This window comes from Morone saxatilis, unplaced genomic scaffold (assembly GCF_004916995.1).
Source record: "Morone saxatilis isolate NCDOM2014 unplaced genomic scaffold, NCSU_SB_2.0 Contig23, whole genome shotgun sequence".
In the NCBI taxonomy this organism is placed as follows: domain Eukaryota; kingdom Metazoa; phylum Chordata; class Actinopteri; family Moronidae; genus Morone; species Morone saxatilis.
Genome location: NW_023339796.1, coordinates 396,410 through 407,592, shown reverse-complemented (window position 1 = coordinate 407,592; position 11,183 = coordinate 396,410). Strand labels below are relative to the sequence as shown.

Here is an 11,183-nt window from a genome sequence, read left to right as displayed (position 1 = left end):
AGAGAGGAGCTCAGTGCATCATTTCAGACAGTTTCAGTGTCTTTTAAATCCAACCTTAACCTCCATCCTTACAGGGTGCAAAGCATTTTATACAACGTCATTTTGGAAGTCTTAACGTGTATTTCAGGCATCTAAAGGACAGGTTCTTATGGATACAATTTTTTATGAGGTCTTTCTCTGACTCATTTCTGATATTCCCATTTCACAAGTTTTGCCTTATTTACAGTTACAGTATAGTTAAAGTCCCATACTACGTATGTACACTTACTAGCTTTGGATATTATATATATTGTGTTTTGGTGATTAAAAGACTTGTTTATTTGTAGCCTTATTTACAACTTCAAATGTGATTATTGTCATCCTCTGCAGCTTAGACACTTAAAACTTGTAGATGAAGGCAAAAAAATTGAAAAAGAAAGAAAGAAATAAGTGGATTAAGAGAAGAGTATTTAATGCTTTGGAATATCAATGAGTCAATGAAAACAATGATTTGTTCTTATGGAGTTCTCCTTGTTGAGGATACTCAAACTATTTCTAGTTTCAGTTAGTTTGTGAAAGTTGGTTTGGTGAAGACAGTTCATCAATGAGACGCAGAAATGGACGACATAGTCACTGCAGACTTAAAGGATGGACGCTTTGTGTCAGAAAGTTTTTTTAAAACGGGGCTCTGATCTGAGGTGAGTGGGTGGAGGTTAAAGGGGAGGATTGTGTGTGTGCGTTGATAGTGTTGGCAGACAGTGTTCAGCAGCAGACTGTGGACTCTCAGTAAACACTGTCAGTTAGTCATTAACAATCAGAAACGGAGCAAACCATCGTCTGTCTACAGCTTCGATTCTTCACATGTAAGAAATCCACTCGTTCTTCTGCATTAAGGTTTTTGTAGCATTTTTGAGATGTTGTCTTGATTGTCCTCGGGGCTACACAGCCCCTATTGTTCAGGTTTGTGGGGGACAAAGGTCGTAGAGGTTCAAACAAGGACCATCTCTGGTTGTGTGTGTTTGGAGGCCTTTGTGTTTTCAGCTGAAAATGATCAATGCTGTAGAAATGTTCCATCAAAGCTGAAGAGAGATTATTTGAAACAGAATTTGCATATGATGTGGTTGTGATTTTTGTCTGTCTCGCCTCTAGCTTTTCCAGACTTTTTTATCCTGCTTTCATCGGTAAGTCACATTAACTATCAGTTAGATGTGAATTATGAATATTAATGTTTGTCTCCATGTTTCTGTTTAACTGGAAACAGTGGGTAAATATAAAGACTGGGGAGATGATATGATTGGCTCATATCTGCTCATGTCTCATTGACTGCAGGTTTGACTGAGGTCATGTCCCACCTCGTCCTCTGTGTGTCCGTCATCGTCACTCTGTGGTCGGCGTCAGTGCTCAGTCTGTCAGGTGGGTGTGCATGGGTCACTGAACAGACACATCTGTTTGAAGTGACATTTTTTGTAGGAAAGCTGCAAAGCTCAGTTGAAAGTAAGAATGGAAGATGCAGCTTTATTTAACGAACAGCAGTACCTGTGTTGTGAAGATCACTGCTGAATGATAAAGACCAGAAGTTTAATTTAAAGGTCCATTGTGTAGGAGGATGAACTGTCAGAAATATAAAAATCATAGGTATGTTTCAGAACAAACACAGACACTAGATAGGGCCTTTTGATTTTTTTGCACATTTTGGTGCAAAAATTGGTTTTGGTTTTGTTGGTTTCACACAGGACTTAAATGGAACCATCCTCCCTTCTCCTTCTGACTGTGTTGCTCTTATACTGTACTATACTTTATTTCTCTCATTTAACCAATAGGGTGAGTGAGCAGAACAATTATTTTGAATCGATTCAGTGTGATTTGCATATACACATACACACCATGTGGCCACTATACTAGCTGTCTCATGTTCGGAACTGCATTGAGATTGGTCAAATGATGAGTCTGCAGTGATATTTATGGTCTTACTCTAATTTAGTACTGTTGGCACAGCATTTTCTGTTTTGCCAAATGTTTGATTACCATCAACATCACCAAAACCTTTGAAAATTCAATCAACATGAGCAGAATGATGTGTGATTTTTTTCAAGTCTGAAGTCGAGTTGATTTTATTGATATTACGATTATTTAATATTAGTGAAGTCCAATAATTTGACAACAATTGTCTTTCAGAGACAGTTAACAAAGATTGATTGATTTCATGACAGTAATACCTAAGTGAAAGGTGTGTATGAATACAGGACAGAGTTCAGTGCTGTAGAAACAGGGCATAAGTCAGTGCTGTAGATACAGGGCAGAGGTCTGCACTTTTAGGTTTACTAGATATTACAATGTTTTGAACGGTATTGAGACTGGTCACTTAAGTACCCAGTGATATTTGTTTGGGACCTGCAGGACTTGACTCCCCAAAGACATTAGACACCAATAGACAGGGCTGTTAAAACCTCAAAGATATCTGCATTAGAAAGACTTTAAAGTGTTATGGTCAAGTGTTGTCTTTTCTTCTATTTGTTTAGTGTTCTCTGACCCCCCGAAGGCTCACATGCTGCTTCGCTCTCGCCGGGCGAACTCCTTCCTGGAGGAGATGAAACCTGCTTCAATGGAACGCGAATGTGTGGAGGAAAAATGTGACTTTGAAGAAGCGAGAGAGATTTTCCAAACCAGGGAAGCTACTGTAAGATGTTTTTTTGTTTATGTTTCAACCAGACATTTTGCATGTCGCTCGTGAGTTGCTTGAGCAAAAAGTTTCTCTCATTCACAAACTATTCCTATACTTCACATTAATGTTGACTGTTTTCCAAATGATCGCACAGGTTTTAAACTGACCCTAGTGCTGTGAGATATATTCAAGAGAAATTCAGATTGTCTTTCCTTTCTGTTTATTTCATTGGATTAATTTAGAACAGTGAACAGAAACTACTTAGTAGGTGTCCTATATCAGGAATTAATGTACACCCTGCAGCTAGTCAGAATCGCAGATTCACCCAGACCAGAAGACCAAAATTCACATTAAACACCTTTGGTTGAGTAGTATTTGTTAGTGATTCAGTCTGAACTCTGATTCTTTGCGTTGAAATTATGAATTAATCCTTGTCCTTCCCATTTTGTGTTTACAGCTGGAGTTCTGGACGGTGTACACCGGTATGAAAACCTGTCCCTGTTTGATGCACATTATAAAGTCAGCTTCTACTCAACTGTTTTTTGTACATTTTAAAGCAGAGCAAAAAAAAAACAATGTTTTTTTTTGACTTGTGAATAGTTTTCTTACTCTTGTGATCAAAAACATCGCGCTGAAGCTCAATTCTGTAAATACTTTTCTGATGAATACAGTAACTTCTGATTAAGATGTTCCCGCCCAGGTCCAGTTAAAGTTTCAGTCATTCTGAGGACAGCTATTTTTGTTGGATACAAATAATAGTGTACTTTTGCAGTACTACTTTTCATTGTAGTGATTGTGATGTCTCTAAAATAAACTGAAGAAACTTCATCAAGTATAATTATTTATTAACAAACGGCTGCAGCAAAGCGCTGTTTACCTGTACTTCCATACATCCGTGTTGGTCGTGTATCAAATCCTATTCTTAAAAACTAGATCTACATCAATTTGTCTTGTCCCCTAGCAACACTACAATAATACAGCTATGTGTGCATTAATAAGTGGATTGAAGCAGAAATTTAAAAGTAACGCAAAGGGAAATGTATTCATGTTGAGCTGACTGTGTTTCAGATGGGAACCAGTGTAACTCCAACATGTGTGTTCATGGTGCCTGTGTGGATCTGTACCAAGCCTACGCCTGCCGCTGTGACCGTGGTTACGAGGGCAAATACTGCGATCAGCGTGAGTCTGGATAAAAAAAAAATGTTACCTAAAAACAAACTATTGTGGTGTATAAATCATAAATCACTCAACTTTTGTATTTAAAGAAAAGCTCTTGAAACAGAGATCTCCGGTGCTTTCCATTCAAGCATCAAAAGCACTTTGACATTAAGTAACTTTTAAAAAGTAAACCAATACTTCCCTGATGGTGGTGCTCTCTCGTAATGTTTGAAAAATGAAAGACATTATCAAAATAGTGCCAATACATTTTCTGTCGATGGACTGATATATGAAAGTAGAAATGTAAAAGTAAATATCCATGTCATCTGTTGTCGCTCAGCTCAGACAGCCACCAACTGCTCTGTGGACAACGGCGGTTGTGACCACGAGTGTTCGGAGAGCACGGACGGCCTGACGAGGACCTGCAGCTGTGTGAGCGGATACAAACTGCACGACAACTCCAGGAAATGTGAGCCGAAAGGTGAGAAAATACATGACAACATTTAGGTCAGGTAAACTGCTGGATGGAGGGATTTCTGTTCTTTTTTAATCAAATCTTCACCTCTACCTGAATGATTTACTAAATGTTTAAATCATCATCCAGCTTCAAGTGAACCTGAGTTTAGTAGCTTGACCAGAACCAAAAAAAACACCTGTCTGTCTCCATTTCCCTGGCAGGTCCCTCGTCCTGTGGTCAGCTGCTGATCGGCAGGTCGTCTTACACCAAACCATTGGACGGCCTGCTGCCATGGATGGTGGGAGGGGAGGTGGGAAAAAAGGGGGAGAGTCCCTGGCAGGTAAGTGACTTTTACTGTTGCTGCTTCTCTGAACTGCTGACAAGACTTACCTTCAACACCTCAGATCATTAACACTCATGAATCTGGAAAACAATAGTTTTGTATCCCATCACCATCCGATGACTAATGTTACTAATGTAATGATGTTTTCTCCCATTATTTCAAATCAAAGGATAGCTGCAGATTTCTGTCAGTTGATTTTTTGTTTGAGCTCCTCTCACTTATTTAAAGTTCCATTAGGACCACAGCACAACTTTTGCTCATTTATTCATGAATGCAGTATTTAATGGTAGAGAGAATGATCTGGAGTTAAGTGCACAGGGGCTTTAAAAGTGTCAATTTTGTGAGCAGGTACTGTTATTGAACGCCAGAGGGCGCTTTCACTGCGGAGGCGTCCTCATCGATGAGAGATGGGTCCTGACCGCCGCTCACTGCCTTGACAACAGCCTGAGATTCAGAGTACGGCTGGGTGAGTTTTCACTCTGCAGATGACAAATACTAAACCAAACAATTCTCATTATAATCAAAGACTGCAGCAGATCTTTTAAACAGTGGGTCAGTGGGCCTCATTATTTAGGATTTAGTGTTAGATTTAGTGTTCGAGCCCGGTTGAGTTGCCCGCTAACGGCAGATTACAGCAGTTGATTAGCGGGTAGCTACTTTAGAGAGTAGTTAAAACTTTCTGTCCATCAGGAAACTCTGTAAATCACAGAGAGTTGAAGCTGAGCAGCCGGAAGACAAAAATATTTTCTCCATAAAATCTGATCCAGTTTCACCAAAATCACTGAATACAGTGACAGTGTTGCTTTTGTACAGTCATCAGTGAGGCCAGAGATTTCTGCGATACATCGGCCCTCAGAAACACTCAGAGGCAGGCAGAATCATAAAAGAGAGAAAGATATATACGAAGTTTAGGGGAAACATCAGAGGTCTGATTCAGCTCAGCACTCGTTGATAGATCACATTGTTCATTCATGTTGCAGTCGGGGGAAATAAACTGCTGACAGGAAACAATAAGGTAGGTACTTACCATCTCTGCTAACCAATATCCTGGGGGAACCTTGTGATCGGTCTCTTCAGGTGATTACGAGCGCCACAAAGATGAAGGCACTGAGATGACCCTCAGGGTCACAAAAGTCTATAAACACCCCGACTACGACAGCAGGACTGTGGACAACGACATCGCCCTGCTGCTTCTGGAAAACCCCGCCCGCTTAAGCCAATACATCGTTCCCGTTTGTCTGCCAGGACACGAGATGGCCGAGCGGGTGCTCCACCTTAACGGCACCCTCACTGTGGTGAGCGGCTGGGGTAAAGACGACCTGGACAGCACCCATTTCAGCTCAGCACTCAATGTCATCAAAGTCCCGCTGGCTGACCGCGACGTTTGCATCCGCCAGATGTCCCACAACATCTCCAACAACGTCCTCTGTGCCGGGATCCTCGGACAGAGGAAGGATGCCTGTGAGGGGGACAGCGGCGGACCGATGGTCACTCTCTATCGAGACACCTGGTTCCTGATCGGCCTGGTGTCTTGGGGTGAGGGTTGCGGCAGGGAGGACAAGCTGGGCATCTACACCAAGGTGTCCAACTATAATGAGTGGATCAACAAAGTGCGCGAAGAATGGGACAAAGGTCAACATCCACAAGCAACCCCAAGTGTCTGAACCACCTCAGCCCTCAACAGTTGAACCAGTCTGGTATGTTCAACCCACATAAAGGCCCCTCAGTACAGTAGAGATGTAACACACTTTATAAATAAACTGATTCTGTCTCACGACGCCTCGGTTTCCTTTTTCACAAGTGAACTTTACTAAAAATAACACCTTGAAGGGCATCATCCTGCTTATACCATGGTTACTGGCCAAAGAAAAAAAAAAAAAAAGACCATTCATTTTTCATGTGATTTGGTACTTCCTGGGGGTTGTCTAATATCTGGAACAATCGTTACAGCCCATATTTATTTCTGCAATGACAACTCTAACTCTATTAACTCATTATTAATTATAACGATTTCACAGAAAACACAACGCTGATCACTGAATGATGAACACATAACTTTATTTAACAGATGTTATAGTACAGCAGAGTCTTAAAGGGACGCAGCATCATGTTCAGGCCTTATGTGTTCGTATGTGCTACAGGCCTTTGTTGGAGCTCTTTTCACACAGCAGGTATACATTACATCGTCACAGACTCATTGAGACACTTACACTGAGGTCTGACGTGGTTTATAATGGCATCTAGCTTAAATTATTGCTTTTAATTCTGTTCTAAATGGCAGCACCACAAAATGAAGAAGACACACCTGAGATTCACAAACGCACACCACCAGAGTGTGTTCCTGCATCTGGTGGAAAGATAAATATTATCTGTTCCAACTGAATCTGAGTTATTCACAGTATCAATAGAAAACAATAATTAATAATTAACCAGTAGCAGCTTTGTGAACCTGCAACATTTATTTTTGTGATCAGGATCTTAAAATCTTCCTGATATCTTACAGTGATAAGATGTTGCTGCTCATCAAATCTCACTGACAGATGTTCACTACATATTAGAATAATGCGTTTCTTACTGTTTTAAACCTGAGTTTAAGTCTAAGTCCAGTACAGTTTAAGACATCGGATGGCTTGTTTTTTTTATTTATCATATATAGTACAATAAATCAAAAATGACCTAGACACTGTATAACTAATAAAAAAACTGGAACTCCTAACTGAAAACTTGTTAAAGGCAGACATTTCAGGTCTTTTAAAGTACACTGAAGGCTTAAAGGATCCAAACCTGGACAGCACAAAGTGTTAAATACAGTGACGGTACTTTTCATTGTTATTTCAGAGCTAAATATCCTGTTCACCAACCCTGGTGTTATTGTGGCAGATGAGATCTGCTCAGGTTTGTATCAGAAGTGAGGAAGTATATTAATGCCGTTTCCTGCATTTCTAAACATTTATATTAATCCAGCAAATAACTAGGACGTAACTGTTTGTGCTTAAGACAGACAAAAACTATTTAAATGCAGTTTAAACTACAGCATTATTAAAGCATTTATCCTAATTTGTTTTCTCGATCGTTACCATCACATACGTTTTAAAATAGACAAACCTTAAATACTTAGCAACGGTTATTTCTAGTTTATATAGTTCTTTTAGTCCTTCAGCTCAGCTACGCACCAGAAAGCTAACATTATGCTATGAGCCAGAGAGCTATCATTAACACTATCATTAACACTGCGTACGTTTGACAAACTAATAATTTGACAGTAAAGACCAGCTAACGATCGGCCACATGTAACTTCCTGTCGGCTTGAAGTAGTGAGTTGAATAGCGAATGGGATGTAAGATGATCACTTACAAAGTTTGACTAAGTCTTGGGGGGGATTTATTTCAGTGCATTATTTTAGAATGGTGAACAGACAGGTGTCCTTTATCAGGAATTAATGGACCTGCAGACAGTCAGAAACACGGTACAATAAAGATTAACATGGTAAAAGTGTTGAGGTGACTCAAATTAGCTCCTCTTTCCTCCAATCTGGACTTTTGCAGCTGGACAGTCAGAGAAAACTACAAAGATTGGGGGAAATAGAATTTTGAAAGGTTACAGAGACAGCCTTGGTTCAGGTTAAATCTGGGGCGGAGCTATGCTGGTGACGCCAACAAAGGTAAGGTAAAAAATGGTTATGTTCAACAAAACGTGTGTGGGCGTACAGCCAGCGGGCGGGTTGGCCCTTGAAATGATGAGTTTCTCCTTTTCTAGAGCAACACTCTTCATATGCACACAGACTTAAAGTAGAAACCTGCAGTGTAACATTACCTGTGTTCCTCCTCGGATTACTTCCTGTCTGCGTGTCAGGATACAGGTGAGGTTTGGTCGTCAGGTTCAGGGGATAAAAGTGAAGAGTTTATGCGACTAAACCTTTAATGTTACTTTAAGGGATCAGATTAATCCTCCAGATCATACCTTCAGAGAGATGCTGATTCTTTGTGTTTAACATTGTTTTCTATGGAAATGCTTCCATCTAGAGGTAGAAGGAGGAACTGCAACCCCAATGTTTTAAAAAGGAGCACAGTTTGCCTGAAACACAAAACTGAACTCAACTAAATTCTTACTATTTGTTTTTAAAACAGTGCTTCCCAACTTTGGGGTCACCAAAGCTTCACAGGGGGGTCACAAGGCCTTCTTGATTTTAAAAGAATACACACAGTAGGCCGATATCTTTTTCATTTCATCCAATTCTCAGAAGAAAACAAAATGAAATTGTTTGCTTAGATGACAACATAATACAGTCAAAGATATATTTCTATATAGTTATTCTTACTATCTGCCACCGGGTCAGATTCCCCTCGATATCAATGAAATGAGGAAACACTACTGCTGTTGTCCACAGGGGACCGCCAGAGTCAACACAATGAAAGTTCCCTATGGGGCTTTAAATGAGCTGTATTGTCTAAAAGAGAAAAAGCTCTGGTCACAGTTTTGAAGTCTACATATTTTTACTGACATTTACTGTCACAGCACCTAAACTGTAAAATACACCGTTTATTATTTTCTTTAAAACATCATTTAAAAACATTTTCATCATTTTATATCTGAGAATATATTAATATAGTATTTTTAAGTATCTGCTTTTTATTTTTTATTTATTTTTTGTTATGTGGCTGTACTAATAATATTCAGGAAATATTTTTTGCCAATTTACCACATTGTACTACATTACAAGTTAGCATTAATAGCCTGGCATTGTATTCAATGCAGGCAGCTTGTTGTATACTCTAACTAATGGATCTCTCAAACATGTTACCTCTTTGTAGTTTTTTTTATTTGTAGTGGCTGCTGTAACATTGAAACTTCCCTTTGGGGATCAATAAAGTTATCTATTCTTTAATGGTTAATTTTGGACACTAAAAGAAGTGAAATGAAGCCCTTAGACCTTCCTGTGTGCCGTGGTTTCCTGTTCAACCTGGAGTTAAAGTCCATGAAGACATTTAAATATTAGAATATTCAATATCACATATAATACTATAATATAATAATAACAGTTTAGATCGAAACTGACGGGAGTTCAGTTACAGAGTGTGAAGGTGGACAGAGAGGACGCCGTTCACCTGTGGTTGAGGACAATCAGACGGACGTCCAGCTGCCTGTCTGTCTGTCTGCCTGCCTGTCTGTCAGTCTGTCTCTCCTCGTCTCTTCTTCAGCTCCTGTTCGTACCTCTGCAGCTGGGACAGGAAGCCGGGGTTCGGATCGATCACATGACGAGCCGTCTTCACTTTCTGGGAACAGAAACAAGAGCTGAGTTATTAAATGTTTTTATACTCTGTCACAGATCACAGTGATCATTCTCGAGGACAAAAAGATTTGTGGTTTTCAAAGACTTTTTATGTATGAACACTGGAGAATGAATGCTTTTCATTTTATGGATCAGTTTATTTGAGGGGCTGTTCTTTATCTGTAGTCCCCTGGACAGAAAGAGTAACATTATTAATCTGTTATTGGGATCAGAGAATTAGCAGAAAGGTTGCAGTGACTGGACAGAACTGTTAAACTGCAGCTTCCTGGATGGACTGAGATTTACCCTCCAGACATTTTACTCTCACAGGAACAAGCTGCTTTGGCAATTTTTCACCTTCTCAGGCAATGTCATTGCAAAAAAATGCCTGAAAATGCCGCAGCATCCATGTTCCCAGTCACTGTGGCTGTTTTAAGTTGCGGTCTCTGGTGAACTGACTACAGTTTTCCACTCACTGTAATGTTCATTTGGCCAAAAGTAACGGTTCAAATCAAGTAGAATTTATCTTAATTTACAGGACAGCATAGATTATTATCAGAATTTGTGGTCATTTTAATAAATATTCAGGTGTTTGCATGACTGGAAAACAAGTCTCTAAATGTCCAGGTTTTTCGGGGCCCGTGGGTACCCTGAAACTCTTTCCCATCCCTACTACTGTAGGGTCCAAACAGCACATACAGAATGTAAAACACATGAATGAAAGACCTTCATGCAGACACACGACTGCTCGCTTTAAATGAAGAATGACTATACAAATATTCAGTCAGACTACGTCAAATAGCTGATGAGTTGAGTTTTGAGCATGAACGCAGAAACACAGGGACGCTCACTGAGCAGCATTGTGCTGCTCGAGGGCACCTTGGCAATTCGATACACTGACAGACTTCAGGACCAGCTGTAGTTTCAGCAGACTAACTGCTGTAGTTTAAACACAGTCAGATTTTTTTGACCTTCGAACAGGATGAATGTGCGTTTGGCAGCAGCTCAGAGATCAGTGAGACGCGTTCAGACACTCTACTGATAGAAACTGCAACTGCTCAATAAAAGACACTTACTTTGATTTAGAAACTCTCAATAGAAGACACTCTTACTTGATTAAGGAAGACTGCCTCAATACAAGCCATAATAAATGCAGGATCAGAAACGGATTCACCTGCAGGGTTAATGACGGATGTTGCAATCACCAGCCAGGCTCCCAGATTTAAACGGCTGGAAGACCCCCACATCGCTTTAGAACTGCAAAGCTTAATTGATTGGTGCGTCAACTATTAATTAATCGGTCAACTTCATTAAT

General features: G+C 40.0%; 2 protein-coding genes across 3 annotated transcripts in view; one reads left to right on the top strand and one right to left on the bottom strand.

Moving 5' to 3' along the window:
- Positions 1-800: 800 nt before the first annotated feature.
- On the top strand, positions 801-6,370 carry proca (protein C (inactivator of coagulation factors Va and VIIIa), a). The gene is made up of 10 exons (XM_035670954.1): positions 801-842; positions 1,129-1,160; positions 1,309-1,392; positions 2,499-2,656; positions 3,099-3,123; positions 3,710-3,820; positions 4,140-4,280; positions 4,478-4,596; positions 4,948-5,065; positions 5,677-6,370. Exons 3-10 carry the CDS (start codon positions 1,323-1,325, stop codon positions 6,261-6,263), a joined length of 1,329 nt encoding a protein of 442 aa, XP_035526847.1. The 5' UTR covers positions 801-842; positions 1,129-1,160; positions 1,309-1,322; the 3' UTR covers positions 6,264-6,370.
- Positions 6,371-9,394: 3,024 nt separating this feature from the next.
- The window catches only part of dusp28 (dual specificity phosphatase 28), a gene marked incomplete at its 3' end in the record, with an annotated part of 3,512 nt that continues 1,723 nt past the window's right edge, over positions 9,395-11,183 (bottom strand). Inside the window, 2 exon segments of one of the 2 annotated variants that reach the window (XR_004797038.1) lie at positions 9,395-9,559; positions 9,705-9,872. Coding sequence is in view for 1 of the 2 variants with exons in the window: in XM_035671192.1 (XP_035527085.1) it covers positions 9,768-9,872 (105 nt within the window). 2 annotated transcript variants of the gene reach the window in all.